Genomic DNA, 20,624 nt, shown 5'->3' with positions numbered 1-20,624 from the left:
GCTCTGCAGGAGTGTTCCTTTCTGGGTGTACTACTCTGCACGGAGATTTGATTGAATTTCAGGTATTTGTGGATTGTGGTTCAACACTTAATGTGATTGATAAAGAGTTTTTGGAAAAACTTAAATTGAAATCCAAACCTTTGTCATCTCCTATTTCTGTGGCTGCAATTGATAACACTCCTTTGAAATGTATTACTCACAAGACTGCTGCATTTCCTCTCACTATCAATGGTGTTCAAGAAATTTTGGACTTGGTTGTTTTGGATAATTTGCCCTCTCCAGTTGTTCTAGGATTGCCTTGGTTAAAACTGCACAATCCTTTGTTGGACTGGTCTACTAATGTGATTAAGTCTTGGAGTCCGAAGTGCTATGATAAATGTTGTAATGGTCGCATTGCGGCTGTGGAAAAAGGAGAATTACCTGTACCTATTCAAGATTTTTGGAGGGTTTTTTCGGAACAGGAGTCGCAAGTTTTACCTCTTCATAGGGATTATGATTGCGCCATTGAGTTTGTTCCGGGTGCTACTTTTCCCAAAAGTCGCTTGTTTAATCTGACTATCCCTGAAAGAAAGGCCTTGGAGGAGTACATAGAGACTAGCCTGGCTGCTGGTCACATTAGACCTTCTAAGTCGTCTGTGGCAGTCGGATTCTTCTTTGCTAAAAAAAAAAAAGGACGGCGGTTTACGTCCATGTCTGGATTTTCGTGAAATTAATAAGATTACCGTACGCAATCCCTACCCATTGCCGTTAATTCCTGACTTGTTTAACCAGTTAGTGGGAGCCAAGTGGTTCTCAAAAATTGATCTCGAGGGGCATACAATTTGTTACGTGTGAAGGAGGGTGATGAATGGAAAACTGCTTTTAACACTCCGGTAGGTCATTTTGAGAATCTGGTGATGCCCTTCGGTCTTACCAATGCACCTGCATTTTTTCAGAACCTTATTAATGACATCCTGAGACCTTTGATTGGTAAGAATGTGGTTGTGTATTTGGATGACATTTTGATTTATTCACCAGATTTAGAGTCCCATTGGCAGAGTGTACGTGAAGTTTTGCAGTTATTGAGTGATAATTCACTCTTTGCTAAGCTGGAGAAATGTGAGTTCGCTGTGCAGAAAATTAGTTTTTTGGGCTACATTGTCTCCAGCGAGGGCTTTGAGATGGACCCTGTGAAGGTTCAGGCTGTGCAGGAATGGCCTAGGCCTATTGGTTTGAAATCTATACAGAGGTTTTTGGGTTTTGCCAATTATTACAGGAAATTCATTAAGAATTTTTCTGTAATTGTTAAACCTCTAACCGATCTCACCAGGAAAGGTGCGAATACGGCCCAGTGGACTACTGAAGCCATTGAAGCGTTTGAGTATCTCAAAGAGAGGTTCAGTTCTGCCCCTATCCTTATACAGCCTGATGAGACCAAACCTTTTTTGGTCGAGGTCGATGCTTCATCGGTGGGGATTGGAGCAGTTTTGTCTCAGGAGAACAAGGGTGGAGTACATCCTTGTGCCTTCTTTTCGAAAAAAATTTCGGAAACCGAAAGGAATTATGATGTTGGAAATCGGGAGTTGCAGGCTATTAAACTTGCGTTTGAACACTGGCGTCATTTTTTGGAAGGCGCTAGATTTCCTATTCAGGTTTTCACAGATCATAAGAATTTGATCTATCTGGATGCTGCCAAGCGCTTGAATGCCCGTCAAGCTAGGTGGGCATTTTTTTTTCTCGGTTTCATTTTTCTGTTACCTATATCCCTGGTACTAAGAATGTTAAAGCCGATGCTTTATCTCGCAGCTTCTCTCCTACGGTCGGTGCCGAGGAGGAGGACAGCATTTTGCAGAAAGGAGTTGTGGTGGCGGCATTGGACTCCGATTTGGAGAATGGGATTCTGAATGCTCAAGATGATGCTCCATCTAACACTCCCCATGGGAGGTTGTTCGTGCCTAGAGCCTTTAGGAGAGATTTGTTTGTGGAGTGTCATGAGTCTCGGTTGGCAGGTCATCCAGGAGTTTCGGAGACTAAGAGACTTATCAGTCGCAGTTTTTGGTGGCCTGGATGGCAGAAGGAAGTCATCAAGTGGGTGCGTCAGTGTACTGTGTGTGCTAGGTCAAAGGCTTCACATACTCCTGCTGCGGGGTAGCTTTGCCCTCTGGAGGTTCCTAGTGCGCCTTGGACGCATCTCACTATGCATTTTATTACTGATCTTCCTGTGTCTGAGGGTTTTACTGTCACCTGGGTGGCTGTAGACCGTTTTAGTAAGATGTGTCATTTGGTTCCATTCATTAAGTTGCCCTGCGCCAAGACACTCGCTAAGGCGTTTGTTAAGGAGATTGTCAAGCTCCATGGCGTTCCCAAGGATATTGTTTCTGATAGAGGACCTCAGTTTGTGGCTCGCTTTTGGCGTGCTTTTTGTGACAGGTTGGGAGTTCATTTGTCATTTTCGTCTGGTTATCATCCTGAGTCTAATGGACAGACTGAAAGAAAGAACCAGGATGTTGAACAGTTTTTGCGTTGTTTTGTGGCAGACAATCAAGAGGTGTGGTCTGAGTTTCTGCCTCTCGCAGAATTTGCTCTTAACAATCATACATCCTCCTCTGCTGGGTGTTCTCCTTTTTTTTGTTGCACTGGGAGACATCCGTCTTTTGGTTCGTTCTCCAAATTGGGGCGGCGGTGCCAGAGGAGGAGAATTTTTCCGGTGATTTGGAGAGAGTTTGGACTAATGTACATTGTGACCTGCAAGAGGCTAACAAGAAGTCCAAGAAGTATTTTGACAGAAAACGTAAAGAGGTTTTGTTTACTGTGGGTGACATGGTTTGGTTGTCCTCGAAGAACCTGCGGTTGAGGATTCCCTCTAAAAAACTGGGTCCTAAGTTTGTGGGTCCATTTAAAGTGCTTCAGGCTGTTAACCCATCTGCTGTCAGGTTGGATGTCCCTACTTCCTGGAAGATTAATCCTGTGTTTCATGTTTCCTTGTTGAAAAAGGCTGACGTTTCTAATAGGGACGCCACTGTGGTGGAAGACGGTGAATATGAAATTTCTCGTATTTTGAATTCAAGATGGCATAGAGGGAAATTACAGTATCTTGTCTTCTGGAAGGGTTTCGGTCCCGAAGACAACTCCTGCTCCTGGGTAAGGACGGATGATGTCTCTGTTCCTAGGCTTGTTAAAGCTTTCCACAGGAGGTTTCCTGATAGGCCTGGGCCTGCAGGATCCTCATAGAAGAGGGGGTACTGTTAGAACCCTCCTGTTAGTTTTTGCTATCTTGTGTTTTGCGGTCACGTGACCAGCTGCCTATATATTCCAGCTCCGCCCTTCTGGCTTTGCTGGACATCAGTGTTTTTTGCCTGTCTCTCTAGCCAGGTGCTTCGGTGCCTATCTCTGTCTAGTTTGCTTGGTCCTCTGGGACCTCTAGTACTTTTTGTCAGTTTGTCTTTTTGCTCTGCAACAACTTCTGTTAGGAGGTGTCCCTTTTTGTCCCAGTCCTTAGTTCTTTTAGGGACCCCTCCCTTTATTCTATAGGTCTCCGTTCAGACTAGCCGAGGACGAAGGCGGGTCTGTTCACAAGGAACAGGCTGCCTGCTACATCGTAGGGATTCAGCTTAGTCTTACTGTAGGGACAGCTTTCCCCATTCTTTCCTTAGTTTATGTTGCAGATCATAACAGTATGACCTCCCTACAGTGCCTGGGCATGCTCCTGATGAGGTTGCGGATGGTCTACTGTGGGATCTCCTCCCAGACCTGGACTAAAGCATCCACCAACTCCCGGAAAGTCTGTGGTGCAAAGTGATGTTGGTGGATGGAGCGAGACATGATGTCCCAGATGTGCTCAAACGGATTCAGGTCTGGGGAACAGGCGGGCCAGTCCATAGCTTCAATGCCTTCATCTTGCAGGAACTGCTGACACACTCCAGCCACATGAGGTCTGACATTAAGAGGAACCCAGGGCCAACCGCACCAGCATATGGTCTTACAAGGGGTCTGAGGTTTTCATCTCGGTACCTAATGGCAGTCAGGCTACCTCTGGCGAGCACATGGAGGGCTGTGCGGCCCTCCAAAGAAATGCCACCCCACACCATTACTGACTCACTGCCAAACCGGTCATGCTGAAGGATGTTGAAGGCAGCAGATCGCTCTCCATGGCGTCTCCAGACTCTGTCACATCTGTCACATGTGCTCAGTGTGAACCTGCTTTCATCTGTGAAGAGCACAGGGTGCCAGTGGCAACTTTGCCAATCCTGGTGTTCTGTGGCAAATGCCAAGCGTCCTGCACGGTGTTGGGCTGTGAGCACAACCCCCATCTGTGGACGTCAGGCCCTCATACCACCCTCATGGAGTCGGTTTCTAACCGTTTGTGCAGACACATGCACATTTGTGGCCTGCTGGAGGTCATTTTGCAGGGCTCTGGCAGAGCTCCTCCTGTTCCTCCTTGTCCGCCGTCATGACGTAATCCAGATTGTCCCTTGGCGATCCGGGTTACTTCTACAGCAGTCACATTAATCACTGATGTGACTGCTGTAGAAGAGAGCACTGTACATTGATAGGAGTGTAATCACTTCTGTCAGAGTACATTGCTCTGCTGCAGGCTGAGGTCATGTGAGTTCATCAGCTGAAGATCAGCTGATCAGCCTCAGTGACTTCATACAGCATCAGTGGTACGCGGGAACATTTGTGAGAACTCACGTGACCTCAGCCGGCAGCAGCGATGTACACTGCCGGGATAGAGCGCTCCCATCAGTGTGCCGCCGGCCAACCGGGTGACCAGGAAGCTGGGGGACTTCGGGAGGATGACGGGGATAGGTGTTTTTATTTTGATTTTTACTTTTTTTTTTTTCACCTTGCGCACACGCCGGCTCGACTGAGGAAACTACTTCTCCCCTCAGCCGCGCCGCTCTCACTGTTATCAACAGGAGCAGCGGTTGGATGATAGGAGAATTAGTCTTCCCCAGCTGTCCCGGGTACCATCTATTGTGCGTTTTTGCAGCGTATTTGACCCATTGACTAGTCAAATACGCAGCAAACAACCGCAGCAAGTATGCAAATATATTTATAACTGCGGGTTTGCTGTGGCTCAATTGAAGTTAATGGACGGGAAACGCTGCATTTACGCTAAAAAGAATGGACATGCTGCTTATTTTACCGCAATGACAATCCTAAGCGGAAAATTCCGCATCATATGCACAGCACATCAGAATTGTCATTGCATTAGCAGGCAGATGGATCACATAGCATTTTTGGTGCATTTCCACGTGGAAAAAACGCAGCGAAAACGCATCAAAAATGCACAGTGTGCACATAGCCTAATAGTGTATTGTGGTGTATGTGTAATACATTTCTATATTGAGGGCACAACAATAAATCTATAAGAGCTTGATCACATATACAGAACAGGCCAAAAGTTTGGACACACCTTCTCATTTAAAGATTTTTCTGTATTTTCATGACTATGAAAATTATACATTCACATTGAAGGCATCAAAACTATGAATTAACACATGTGGAATTATATACTTAACAAAAAAGTGTGAAACAACTGAAAATATGTCTTATATTCTAGGTTCTTCAAAGTAGCTACCTTTTTGCTTTGATGACTGCTTTGCACACTCTTGGCATTCTCTTGATGAGCTTCAAGAGACAGTCACCGGAAATAGTCTTCCAACAATCTTGAAGGAGTTCCCAGAGATGCTTAGCACTTGTTGGCCCTTTTGCCTTCACTCTGCGGTCCAGCTCACCCCAAACCATCTCGATTGGGTTCAGGTCTGGTGACTATGCTGGCCAGGTCATCTGGCGTAGCACCCCATCACTCTACTTCTTGGTCAAATAGCCCTTACACAGCCTGGAGGTGTGTTTGGGGTCATTGTCCTGTTGAAAAATAAATGATGGTCCAACTAAACGCAAACCGGATGGAATAGCATGCCGCTGCAAGATGCTTTGGTAGCCATGCTGGTTCAGTATGCCTTCAATTTTGAATAAATCCCCAACAGTGTCACCGGCAAAGCACCCCCACACCATCCCACCTCCTCCTCCATGCTTCACGGTGGGAACCAGGCATGTAGAGTCCATCCGTTCACCTTTTCTGCGTCGCACAAAGACACGGTGGTTGGAACCAAAGATCTCAAATTTGGACTCATCAGACCAAAGCACAGATTTCCACTGGTCTAATGTCCATTCCTTGTATTCTTTAGCCCAAACAAGTCTCTTCTGCTTGTTGTCTGTCCTTACCAGTGGTTTCCTAGCAGCTATTTTACCATGAAGGCCTGCTGCACAAAGTCTCCTCTTAACAGTTGTTGAAGAGATGTGTCTGCTGCTAGAACTCTGTGTGGCATTGACTTGGTTTCTAATCTGAGCTGCTGTTAACCTGCGATTTCTGAGGCTGGTGACTCGAATAAACTTATCCTCAGAAGCAGAGGTGACTCTTGGTCTTCCTTTCTTGGGGCGGTCCTCATGTGAGCCAGTTTCTTTGTAGCGCTTGATGGTTTTTGCAACTGCACTTGGGGACACTTTCAAAGTTTTCCCAATTTTTGGACTGACTCACCTTCATTTCTTAAAGTAATGATGGCCACTCGTTTTTCTTTACTTAGCTGCTTTTTTCTTGCCATAATACAAATTCTAACAGTCTATTCAGTAGGACTATCAGCTGTGTATTCACCAGACTTCTGCACAACACAACTGATGGTCCCAACCCCATTTATAAGGCAAGAAATCCCACTTATTAAACCTGACAAGGCACACCTGTGAAGTGAAAACCATTTCCGGTGACTACCTCTTGAAGCTCATCAAGAGAATGCCAAGAATGTGCAAAGCAGTCATCAAAGCAAAAGGTGGCTACTTTGAAGAACCTACAATATAAGACATATTTTCAGTTGTTTCACACTTTTTTGCTAAGTATATAATTCCACATGTGTTAATTCATAGTTTTGATGCCTTCAGTGTGAATGTACAATTTTTTCAAAGTCATGAAAATACAGAAAAATCTTTAAATGAGAAGGTGTGTCCAAACTTTTGGTCTGTACTGTATGTTAGAGAATTCCATTTGTCTTTCCATGTTTAGGAAAAGAAAGGTGAAATTACCCCTTCTTGCAAAGTGATGTAATATGTCACCATAAGGCCTCATTCTCATGTTCGTGTTTCTGGTACGTGTTGTATCCGTTTTTTTTCACGGATACCGCATGTACCCATTATAACCTATGGGGCTGCTCACATGTCCGCTTGTTTACACAGACCATGTGAACCCAACGGAGACGTCCATTTTTTTTTCAAGCAGCACAGATGACAAGGGCAAATACAAGTCTATGGGTCCGTAAAAAGCATGTACTGCACAAGTGCTAAGTTTTGCTCTCATGAAGGTGAGACCTCTTAAATTCGTGTCTGTGCTTAAAGACATGCAGATGGACTGTCTCCAATAAGTGGAGAAGGATGATTGGGATCCTATCATGTCTGGATAATTAAGCTTGGGGGAACAATGTGACGATACAACTTAAAATCTTAATTAGCCAGTAGATTTGATTTGTTAATCCAAGAAAAATACCTTACTTTGTTTAATTAGAGATTGCTGGCTGTGTTTTATTAATGTTCTGCTTGCTCGTCAGTTTATGTACACTAATTAAACTTGTAATGTGTCCAGCATTCCACTAATTTCATTAGTATCTCAGGAGCCTCTAATCATTGTTCAAAAATCGTCTACGCCAATTGTTTAAGTTTTGAAAGAAGATCAGGCAGAGCCTTCACCACAGGGAGTATGTAGATCCAGGTGATTTGGTCCCCTTGAGAAAGATATCTCCACTAATGCACCCTGAGCTTTAAGGGGGGGGGGGTGAGTGAGAGCAGCTCTGCATTCAGGGGGCTGAGCCCAGAGAAGCAGAAGGGACATGTGTTTTTGTAGCAGTCAGACTTGGAACAGAATCACAGAGAATCACAAAGACTTTAGAAGGAGAATGAGAGACATCCTTCAGGAAAGTAGATGGATAGCATGGCATCCAAAGAGACACAGATTTGAATTATACATGATTCTAGCCTAAGGGTATCGGTACCTGGAAAGATTCAGATCTGCTCCATTGACCATCAGAGAGACATAGATACATTTTGGGGAGACCAGTGTTGGGACGAAGAAGTCACCTGGCCCCATGGATATGTTGCTTGGGGTTGCCAGGAGAGACCCACCAGTCACCTGGAACCCATAGAGACATTCGGAGAAGCCAGATTGTGACCTGTCGGTCATCTGGCCCCATGTAAACTCTCGGAGAGGCCAGGGTGGGACCCTCGAGTCTCCTGGCCTTGTACCTTGATGGACTGCTAGCTTCCTAAGCTTGCTGCTACCTTCACTCTGTGGGGGCCCGCCAGAAGCAGGGGACCACTGGTTGAGGTAGTTGGCCCTGGAATTCTCCAAAGTCGCAGCTGTTCTATCCCAGGCGGGCGGAGAAGGAAGGGTGAAACTGTGTAATGTTGTACCATCTTGGGTATTTGCTGGGACTGTTCTGTGTGTTTTTTGTCCACTTTGTGGTTCAATAAAGTATTGCCACGCTGTTTTACCCCCACCCTGTGTTGTCTGAGTAGCGTTACGCCCACGGAAGACCCTGGGTCTTCACAACCATTTTCTTAGGAACCACGTACCATTTGAAGTGATTTTGAGGGGCCTATGTTACAGAAAATACCAAAAAATGACACCATTTTAAAACTACACCCCTCGAAGTGCTCAATACTACATTCAATAAGTTTATTAACCTTTTGGGGGCTTCACCAGAATTAAAGCAGAATTAAAGTGGAAGGAAAAATTAAAATTTTACTCTTTCCCACAAAAATATTGCCTTAACCCCAAATTTTGCATTTTCAAAAGGGCAACAGGAGAAAAAGGAACATACAATTTGTTGTGCACTTTCTCCTAAGTACACCAATACACCATATGTGGTGCAAAAATACTGATTGGGTGCATGGCTTGGAAGGGAAGGAGAACCATTTGACTTTTGGAGCGCAAAAGTGGCTGGAATAGACAGCAGATGCCATGTCACGTTTGCAGAGCCCCAGATGTGCCTAAACAGTGGAAACCCACCGCAAGCAACCCCATTTTGGAAACTACACCCCTCAAGGAACTTATTTAGAGGTGTGGTGAGCACCTTAAACCCACAGGTGCTTCACAGAATTTTACAACGTTGAACTGTGAAAATAAAATAAATTTTTGCCACAAAAATGTTGCTTCAGCCCCAAATTTTTAATTTCCACAAGGGTAACAGGAGAAAATGGACCCAAAATTGTTGTGCAATTGCTTATGAGTAAGCCGATACCTCATATGTGGTGGAAAACTACTGTTTGGGCGCAAGGCAGGGCTCAGAAGGGAAGGAGCGCCAGTTGAATTTTGGAGAACAATTTTGGCTGGAATAGATTATAGATGCCATGTCAAATTTGAAAAGCCCCTGACATGCCAAAACAACAGAAACCCCAACAAGCAACTCCATTTTCGAAACTACACTTTTTGAGGAATTCATCTAGGGGTGTAGTGAGCATTTTTAACCCTCAGGCGATTCACAGAATTGTATAACATTGGGCTGAGTAAATAGAAAATTACATTTTTTCCACTGCAATGTTGTTTTGGCCTCAAGTTTGTAATTTTCAAAAAGAATAATAGGTGAAAATGAACAGTTCAATTTGTTATGCAATTTCTCCTGAGTATGACAATACCCTATATGTGGTAAAAAAATGTCTGTATTTTTCGGACTATAAGACGCACCTAGGTTTTAGAGGAGGAAAATAGAAAAAAAAAATGTAAGCAAAAAATGTGGTCACGATGCACTGTTAAGGGGGAGGGGGTCAGCTGCTGACACTGGTATAGGGGTAATGTCCCCCAATTCTGATAATATCCCCCATCCTGGTATATATGCCCCCCCTTCCTATTATACATGGCCCCCATCCCCATCCTGATATGCATGGCACCCCTCCATCCTGATATGCATAGCACCCCTCCATCCTGGCATGCATGGCACCCCTCATCCTTATCCTGGTATGCATGGCACACCTCATCCCTATCCTGGTATGCATGGCACCCCTCATCCCTATCCTGGTATGCATGGCACCCCTCATCCCTATCCTGGTATGAATGGAACTCCTCATCTCTATCCTGGTATGCATGGCACCCTCATCCCTATCCTGGTATGCATGGCACCCCTCATCCCTATCCTGGTATGCATGGCACCCCTCATCCCTATCCTGGTATGCATGACACCATGACACCCCTCATCCCTATCCTAGTATGCATGGCACTCCTCATCGCTATCCTGGTATGCATGGCACCCCTCATTCCTATCCTGGTATGCATGGCACCCCTCATCCCTATCCTAGTATGTATGGCACCCCTATTCCCTATCTTGGTATGCATGGCAACCCTCATCCCTATCCTGGTATGCATGGCATCCCTCATCACTATCCTGGTATGCATGACATCATGACAACCCTCATCTCTATCCTGGTATGCATGGCACTCCTCATCCCTATCCTGGTATGCATGAGACCCCTAATCCCTATCCTGGCATGCATGGCACCCCTCATCCCTATCCTTGCATGCATGGCACCCCTCATCCCTATCCTGGTATGTATGGCATCCCTCATCCCTATCCTGGTATGCATGACACCATGACACCCCTCATCCCTATCCTGGTATGCATGGCACTCCTCATCCCTATCCTGGTATGCATGGCACCCCTCATCCCTATCCTGGTATGTATGGCACCCCTAATCCCTATACTGGTAAGCATGGCATCCCACATCCTTATCCTGGTATGCATGACATTCCTCATCCTTATCCTGGTATACATGGCCCCTTCATCATTATCCTGATATGCATGGCCCCCTCATCCGTATACTGGTATGTATGATCCCTCTGACCCTTATCCTGGATATGTATGGCCCCTCATCCTTATCCTGGTATGTATGGCCCCCTCATCCTTATCCTGGTATATATGGCCCCCTCATCCTTATCCTAGTATGCATGTTCCTCGTAATCCCCATCACGCTGCGCATAAAAAAAAACACTCCTACTCACCTTTCTTCTCTCTCTTCCAGCGCTGCGTCCTGTCTGCCCGCACTGATCTCTCCATGTGAGCCGTGCATGACGCCACTGCCATGCGCGGCTCACAAGGAGAGATCAGCTGCCGGAAGTCACTGCTCCCCACGCCGGGATGTCAGCATACTTAATTCTGCTCAATATTAAGTGATACAATTAATATTAATATAAAATAATTATAATTAATATGTTAATCTTAATATATTAATATTGAGCAGATTTAATTTCAGCCTATTGGTTCGGCCCTCCACAATAGTCACGGTCTCTCATTTGGCCCCTTGGGAAAATAAATCGCTCACCCCGGCCTTATAGTGATGACTATAACCAAATTACATTCTCTTCCAAAGCACCAAAGATATATTCAACATCAAATATAGACTTATTAGTATAGTCCGTACGTAGAAGTATTGATATAAAATCACATTTATCTTATTAAATCTGCATCCTGATTAAAGTATGTAGGTCGCACTGTACATGAACTGAACAGCGGTCTGCACACAATAAGATACAATTGCCAAAGAAAGTATCTGAAAAAGAGTGTCTCTAAACACTGTGTACTGAAAAATAGTAGGGATATTTACTGTTTTACCATTACTAGCTCCCATTGACCAGACTGAAGCAAGTTGGGCCAAGTAGTACCAATGCCTTTGCTGATGAGACATCCACTGGATTTACGCCTCAACACTTTTTTCCCTTTTGTCTTGACCTCATTCTACACTGTGTGCAGAATTATTAGGCAAGTTGTATTTTAGAGGATTACTTTTATTATTGATCAACAACTATGTTCACAATCAACCCAAAAGACTCATAAATATCCAAGCTTAATATTTTTGGAAGTTGGAGTGGTGTTTTTTTTAGATTTGTCTATCTTAGGAGGATATCTGTTTGTGCAGGTAACTATTACTGTGCAGAATTATTAGGCAACTTAATAAAAACCAAATATAACCCCATCTCACTTGTTTATTTTTACCAGGTAAACCAATATCAGTGCTCAAAATTTAGAAATAAACATTTCTGACATGCAAAAACAAAAAACAAAAAAATTAGTTATCAATATAGCCACCTTTCTTTATGATGACACTCAACAGCCTTCCATCCATAGATTCTGTCAGTTGCTTGATCTGTTTTCGACCAACATTGCGTGCAGCAGCCACCACAGCCTCCCAGACATTGCTCCGAGAGGTGTACTTTCTTCCCTCCCTGTAGATCTCACATTTTATTATAGACCACAGGTTCTCTGTGGGGTTCAGATCAGATGAACAAGGGGGCCATGTCATTATTTTTTCTTCCTTTAGACCTTCACTGGACAGCCACACTGTGGAGTAGTTGGATGCATGTGATGGAGCATTGTCCTGCATGAAAATCATGTTTTTCTTGAACGATACCGACTTCTTCCTGTACCACTACTTGAAGAAGTTGTCTTCCAGAAACTGGCAATAGGTCTGGGAGTTGAGCTTCCATCCTCAACCCGAAAAGGTCCCACAAGTTCATCTTTGATGATACCAGCCCATACCAGTACCCCACCTCCACCTTGCTGGCGTCTGAGTCGGAGTGGAGCTCTCTGCCCTTTACTGATCCAGCCTCTGGCCCATCCATCTGGCCCATAAAGAGTCACTCTCATATCATCAGTCCATAAAACCTTTGAAAAATCAGTCTTAAGATATTTCTTGGCCCATTCTTGACATTTTATCTTATGTTTCTTGTTCAAAGGTGGTCGTTTTTCAGCCTTCCTTACCTTGGCCATGTCCCTGAGTATCGCACACCTTGTGCTTTTTGATACTCCAGTAACGTTGCAGCTCTGAAATATGGCAAAACTGGTGGCGAATGGCATCTTGGCAGCTTCACGCTTGATTTTCCTCAATTCATGGGCAGTTATTTTGCACCTTATTTGGCCAACACGCTTCTTGTGACCCTGTTGGCTATTTGCCATGAAATGCTTGATTGTTCGGTGATCACGCTTCAAAAGTTTGGAAATTTCAAGACTGCTGCATCCCTCTGCAAGACATCTCACAATTTTGGACTTTTCAGAGCCCGTCAAATCTCTCTTCCGACCCATTTTTCCAAAGGAAAGGAAGTTGCCTAATAATTAAGCACACCTTATATAGGGTGTTTATGTCATTAGTCAACACCTCTCCTCATTACAGAGATGCACATCACCAGATTTACTTAATGGGTAGTTGGCTCTCAAGTCTATGCAGCTTGGAGTAGGACAACATGTATAAAAAGTATCATGTGATCAAAATACTCATTTGCCTAATAATTCTGCACACAGTGTAAAGTTCCTCATTTGGGCTGAAATAGAAAACATCTGCCAAGTGAACTGGCCTACCGGTGATAGTTATATTTTGCTCAGGCTGTCATCCCCTGTTAGCCCGTTGCTCAGATTTAAAATTGTGCTATAAATTAATGTAAAAAAGTTTATTTTCATGTTTTGCTTACTTGAATTAATTTAATTTATACATATTACATATCGGGTACATTTTAACTGGTATAATTTCAACTGGTATAATACACTGAATGCATAACTATGTTCCTATGCTTGTTATCTAATAAAAGTATTGTTTCCAATATACTACTCCTATTCTTAGCTGGAACTGCTATATAAAAATTGACAAAAGTCTTAGATAAAACCTACCTGTTTTTTTAGAAGAACTTTCCAAATTCTGAAAACTTTGTGATCCTGTAATAAAATAAATAACTACTTAATATTAAAAACCAAAAATAAAAGTTAGATAGCATAAAACTGACAAACGTGAAAAGAGGCTCATTGCAACAATAAGGGTGTGCACACAGAGGTAGAGGCAGTGAGCTGTGCATAGAGGCAGAGGTAAAGTGCTGTGCACAGAGGCAGAGGTAGTGTGCTGTGCACAAAGGCAAAGGTAGTGTGCTGTGTATAGAGGCAGAGGTAGAGTGCTGTGCACAGAGGCAGAGGTAGAGTGCTGTACACTGAAAAAGAAGTCTGAGGAGTTTATGCTAAATGCGCCAGAAATCTACAATGCACCATTGTAACAGTATCAGCGTCCTGGGGCACGGCAGGGAGACTCAATGTCCCTGCACTGCCCAGCGGAGGGGGGGGGCCCGGTGCCAGCACCGGGGGTTCCCCGCCCGTCACCGCAAGCTCAGTGATGAGAGAGAGAGTGAAATTCTCCCTCTCCCATCAGTCCCCCCTCTGCGTCTGACGCCATCGCTTGGTGTCCGGCCCACAGTTCTGAAGATGTGTGCGGGCCGGGCGCTCAGAGCAGCAGGGGAACTATGGGGAGGGGGGGGGGGAGTATGCTACAGACTCTGCCTATAGGGGGGTGGTTATGCTACAGACTTTGCCTATGAGGGGGGGGATTATGCTACAGACTCTGCTAATTGGGGATTTTTATGCTACAGACTCTGCCTATGGGGTATAATGGGATTATACTACAGACTCTGCCTATGGGGGGGGGATCATACTGCATACTCTGCCTATGGGAGTAATTATGCTACAGACTCTGCCTATGGGAGTAATTATGCTACAGACTCTGCCTACGGGGTGGGGGGGATTATACTACAGCCTCTGCCTTTGGGGGGATTATACCATAGACTCTGCCTATGGGGGGGGGTTATATTACAGACTCTGCCTATGGGGGGGGTATTATACTACAGACTCTGGCTTTGGGGGTGATTATACTACAGACTCTGCCTATGGGGGGATTATATTATAGACTCTGCCTATAGGGGGATTATACTACAGACTCTGCCTATGGGGGGGGATTATCCTACAGACTCTGCCTATGGGGGGATTATACTACAGACTCTGCCTATGGGGGGATTATATTACAGACTCTGTCTATGGGGGGGATTATACAGCAGACTCGGCCTATGGGAGGGATTATACTCTAGACTCTGCCTATGGGGGGATTATATTACAGACTCTGCCTATGGGGGAGATTATACTGCAGACTCTGCCTATGGGGGGGATCATACTGCATACTCTGCCTATGGGAGTAATTATGCTACAGACTCTGCCTATGGGAGTAATTATGCTACAGACTCTGCCTACGGGGTGGGGGGGATTATACTACAGCCTCTGCCTTTGGGGGGATTATACCATAGACTCTGCCTATGGGGGGGGGTTATATTACAGACTCTGCCTATGGGGGGGGTATTATACTACAGACTCTGGCTTTGGGGGTGATTATACTACAGACTCTGCCTATGGGGGGATTATATTATAGACTCTGCCTATAGGGGGATTATACTACAGACTCTGCCTATGGGGGGGGATTATCCTACAGACTCTGCCTATGGGGGGATTATACTACAGACTCTGCCTATGGGGGGATTATATTACAGACTCTGTCTATGGGGGGGATTATACAGCAGACTCGGCCTATGGGAGGGATTATACTCTAGACTCTGCCTATGGGGGGATTATATTACAGACTCTGCCTATGGGGGAGATTATACTGCAGACTCTGCCTATGGGGAAGATTATACTACAGACTCTGCCCATGAGGGGGATTATACTACAGACTCTGCCTATGGGGGGATTATACTACAGACTTTGCCTATGGGGGGATTGTGCTACAGACTCTGCCTATGGGAACGCATTATAATATATTGAGGACTATCTGGTGCATTATACTATATGTAGGCTATTTATACAGTATGGGGATTATAGTTAGGGTCATACAGTGTGGGAGATAATGTGGGGTCTTTGCACAGTGTGGGGGCCATCATACAGTGTGGGAGATAATGTGGGGTCTTTGTATAGTGTGGGGTCCATCATACAGTGTGGGGAGCCATCAGTTTAAAGGCTACTAAAGGGATTAGTATACTGTGTGGGGTTACTGTACAGTGAGGGGGCATTATTATGTGTATAAGAGAGCATCATACTGTGTAGAGGGGAGCTGTACATGGGGGGAGTCTCAGGACATTATTAAATGTTAAGTGAGCACTTATCGTTATAGGGGAACTTAGGTTATTATGACTGTCAAAGGGGCACACAGAGGGCACTATTACTTTCTAGGGGGCAAAATGTGGGTACTGTTTACTAGGACATGGCATTATTCTAGAGGGTTGTTTTACCATCTAGAGGGCACACAGTACCACACAGCAGGAGAAGTAATAGGGACATATACGGCAGCAGAGGCTCAGTATTGGGGTATCAGCAGGATGAGGAGTTTGTGCAGGTTGGGAATAGATGGGGACTGTGCCTGAAATGTAAGGAGTCAAATGTGCCTTTGTTGTGATCTCTGCAGATGAGTCCTGGATGGAGACATAGTCGTATAGGTCTGGGCCAGATGGAAAAGTGAACAATTTAGTCAGAAAGAACGTCAGCTGTAAGTTACTATATATAACTGAGCTGTGATCTCTTATATGTTCTGCAGGACTGGTATCTATCAATATATGTCAGCATATGGCGGTAGTATCAGTCCTGATCTTTATATAGAGATTATTTTCAGTAACAGTGCAGTCATCTGCTGAGGTTCTCCTACATCCACTATCTAGGTGTGTCACCATAGTTGTAATCAGGGTTACCTGGCTAGGGGCCCACTCAAAAGTTTAGCCCCCTCTGAACCAAAACCCTAGCTACGCCTCTGGTTCCTAGGAACATCGATTTCATGATAATCTTGCAGCGTAACCAGGTTACTGAAAACCAAATAAACAAGCTGAACCCTTGTTTGTCAGTTGAAATGATTCGTGCTGCAAAAAATATATGTAGTCTTGGCAGCATATCATCCTATGTAAACAGGACTCATGATGCCAGGAAAAATGACATCCTATGTGCACTGAACGATCTATTACACATCCTTCAGTGTGCAACTAAAATGCAGTCTGCCAGCATAAACACCCGGCGGCGATCGCGCCCGCACAGCCTGTGTGCGCGCGCGATCGCCATGACGTACTAATACGGGTCTGGCTCTTAAGTCCCAGGGCACAGACGCGTATTAGTACGTCAAATGTTGTTAAGAAGTTAATAAACTTTTTGAATGTGGTTTTGAGCACCTTGAGGGGTGCAGTTTTTAGAATGGTGTCACTTTTAGGTATTTTCTGTCATAAAGGCCCCTCAAAGTCACTTCAAATGTGATGTGGTCCCTAAAAAAATGGTTTTGTAAATTTTGTTTGAAAAATGAGAAATCGTTGGTCAACTTTTAACCCTTATAACTTCCTAACCCAAAAAAATTTTGGTTCCAAAATTGTGTTGATGTAAAGTAGACTTGTGGGAAATGTTACTTATTAACTATTTTGTGTGACATATCTCTCCTATTTAAGGGCATGAAAATTTAAAATTTGAAAATTGCGAAATTTTTGCCAAATTTTCCGATATGCAAGTCATATCAAAGAAATTTTACCACTTTCATGAAGTACAATATGTCACAAAAAAAATCTCAGAATCAGGGGGATCCGTTGAAGCGTTCCAGAGTAATTACCTCATAAAGTGACAGTGGTCAGAATTGTAAAAATTGGCCTGGTCATTAATGTGCAAACCACCCTCGGGGGTTAAGGGGTTAAGCCTTCAGGTGCTTCACAGGCATGATTGGAAAGTGGAAGAAAAAAATGAACATTTAATTTTTTTCACAAAAATGTTACTTTAGACCCAATTTTTTTTATTTTTGCAAGGGTAACAGGAAAAAATGGACCCCAAAATGTGTTGTGCAATTTCTCCTGGGCACGCCAATACCCCATATGTGGGAAAAAAACACTGTTTGGGCACACGGCAGGGTTCGGAAGGGAAGGAGCGCCATTTGACTTTTTGAATATAAAATTTGCTCGAATAATTAGCGAATGCCATGTTGCATTTGGAGAGCCCCTGATGTGCCTAAACAGTGAAAACTCCCCACATGTGACCCCATTTTGGAAACTAGACCCCTCAGGGAATTTATCTAGATGTGTGGTGAGCACCTTGAACCCCCAGGTGCCTCTCAGAAGTTTATAACATTGAACCGCAAAAATAAAATTTTCACATTTTTCCCAGAAAAATGTTTTTCAGCCCCCAATTTTGCATTTTCAGAAGGGTAACAGGAGAAAATGCGCCATACCATTTGTTTTGCTATTTCTCCTGAGTAAGTCGATACCCTATATGTGGGAGAAAACCACTGTTTGGGAGCACGGAAGGGTTCGGAAGGGCAGGAGCGCCATTTGACTTTTTAAATGTAAAATTTGCTTGAATAATTAGCGGATGCCATGTAACGTTTGGAGAACTCCTGATGTGCCTAAACAGTAGAAACCACCCACAATTGACACCATTTTGGAAACTAGACACCTCAGGGAACTTATCTAGATGTGTGGTGAGCACCTTGAACCCCCAGGTGCTTCACAGATGTTTATAACATTGAGCCGTAAAAATAAAATTTTCACATTTTTCCCACAAAAATGTTTTTCAGCCCCCAATTTTGCATTTTCATAAGAGTAACAGGAGAAATTGCACCATACCATTTGTTGTGCAATTTCTTCTCATTAAGCCGATACCCCATATGTGGGAGAAAACCACTGTTTGGGCGCACGGCAGGATTCAGAAGGTAATGAGCGTCATTTGACATTTTGAATGTAAAATTTGCTTGAATAATTAGCGGACGCCAAGTAGATTTTGGAGAGCCCCTGATGTGCCTAAACAGTGGAAACCCCCCACAAGTGACACCATTTTGGAAAGTAGACCCCTCAGTGAACTTATCTAGATGTGTGGTGAGCACCCTAAACACCCAGGTGCTTCACAGAAGTTTATAACATAGAGCCAAGAAAATAAAAAAATCAAAATTTTTCCACAAAAATGATGTTTCAGCCCCAATTTTTTTATTTTCACAATGGTAGGAGGAGAAAATGGAGGCCAAAAACTTTTGTGCAATTTATCGTGAGTACGCCGATACCCCATATGTGGGGAAAATACACAGTTTTGGGAGCACGACAGGGTTCACAAGGGAAGGAGCACTGTGTGACTTTTTGAACGTAAAATTGGCTGGAATTGAGAGCGGACGTCATGTTGTGTTTGGAGAGCCCCTGATGCACCTAAATAGTGGAAACCCCCCACAAGTGACCCCATTTTGGAAACTAGACCCTTCAAGGATTTTATCAAAGGGTATAGTGAACATTTTGAACTCAGAGGTATGACACAGAAATTGATAACATTAGATCATATTGAATAAGTTGTCATTAGTCTTGAGCGCAAGTGCTCGCTACTTGAGTTTGCATCGGGCACTCAGGTATGCACCATTTATTGCAGGAGGTCAAGTGCCATGCTTGAGTCCCCCCCCCCGCATGTTTCACGGTTGTTAGACACCCAAAAAAAACATGTGGGTATCGCTCATGCATGGCAGGCAATCCCCGCCAGTTTTTTTTGGCCGCGAAGCATATGTGGCGGAGACTTGAGCATGTCACTCGAGCACCCGCGATACTCGGTGCATACCCAAGCACCCGATGCAAACTCAAGTAGCGAGTACATGCTCTCAACACTAGTCGCCATAACGTCATTTTTTTTCCTTTACTTTTGAAAAAATCCCAAGCCCAACACAACCCTAACCCTAGCACAACCCTAACCCATTCCTAACCCTAGCACAACCCTAACCCTAGCAGAACCCTAAAGCTAACCCAACCCTAAACCTAACCAAACCCTAACTCTAGCACAACCCTAACCAAACCCTAACCCTAGCACAAGCCTAACCTTAGCACAAGCCTAACCCTAGCACAAGCCTAACCCTAACACAACCCTAACCCTAGAGTTTATTTTTTACGCCTTTCCTCGTGCTGGATAAGTGATTTGACGACTTTATTCTTCGGGTCGGATTACAGCGATATCAGATTTATAGCGGGTTTTTATTATTAACCGCAGTCACACACTAAAAGACGCTTTTTTTTGCAAAGACTAGTTTTTGCATTGCCATATTTTGAGAGCTATAATTTTTCCATATTTCAGCCGACAGAGTCATGTCACGGCTTGTTTTTTGTGGGACGAGTTGGCATTTTTATTGGTACCATTCTTAGGCACGTGACATTTTTTGATCGCTTTCTATTCCGATTTTTGTGAGGCAGAATAAACAAAAACCAACAATTCAGAATTTTTTTGTTTTATGCTGTTCCGCGTGTGGTAAAATTGATATGGTAGCTTTATTCTTCCGGTCAGTACGTTTACAGCGGTACCACATTTATATATTTTTTTTAGGTTTTGGCGCTTTTACACAATAAAAACTTTTATAGAAAAAATAATATTTTTTGCATCGCTTTATTCTGAGAGCTATAACTTTTTTATTTTTCAGCTGATGGAGCTGTATGGCGCCTTGTTTTTTACGGGACAAGATGACGTTTTCAGCAGTAACATTTTTATTTACATTCGTCTTCTTGATCGCGTATTATTCCATTTTTTGTTTGGCGGTATGATGATAAAGCATCGTTTTTTGCTTTGTTTTTTATTTTTTTTACCGTGTTCACTAAAGGTGTTAACTAGTGGGACTGTTTTATAGGTCAGGTAGTTCCGGACGTGGAAATACCAAATATGTGTACTTTTATTGTTTTTTTTTTCATAATAATATTTATTGATGGGTACAATATATTTTTATATTTGAGGGATTCTTTTTTTCATTTTTTTTAAAAAGTTTTACAATTTTTTTTTTCACTTTCTGAT

At 43.8% G+C, this 20,624-nt stretch overlaps 1 protein-coding gene across 1 annotated transcript in view; it reads right to left on the bottom strand.

Annotated features, from left to right (window-relative positions):
• The window catches only part of ANKAR (ankyrin and armadillo repeat containing), a 541,104-nt gene that overhangs the window by 297,286 nt on the left and 223,194 nt on the right, over nucleotides 1-20,624 (bottom strand). Inside the window, exon 8 of the mRNA XM_073647842.1 lies at nucleotides 13,674-13,718. Coding sequence (XP_073503943.1) covers nucleotides 13,674-13,718 — 45 coding nt within the window. The remainder of the gene's footprint in view (nucleotides 1-13,673; nucleotides 13,719-20,624) is intronic.

Source organism: Phyllobates terribilis, unplaced genomic scaffold, assembly GCF_046119375.1.
Source record: "Phyllobates terribilis strain yellow unplaced genomic scaffold, ASM4611937v1 Scaffold_9__5_contigs__length_417890890, whole genome shotgun sequence".
Lineage (NCBI taxonomy): Eukaryota > Metazoa > Chordata > Amphibia > Anura > Dendrobatidae > Phyllobates > Phyllobates terribilis.
The sequence above is the reverse complement of the archived record's forward strand: the minus strand, read 5'-3'. Positions and strand labels throughout refer to the sequence as shown.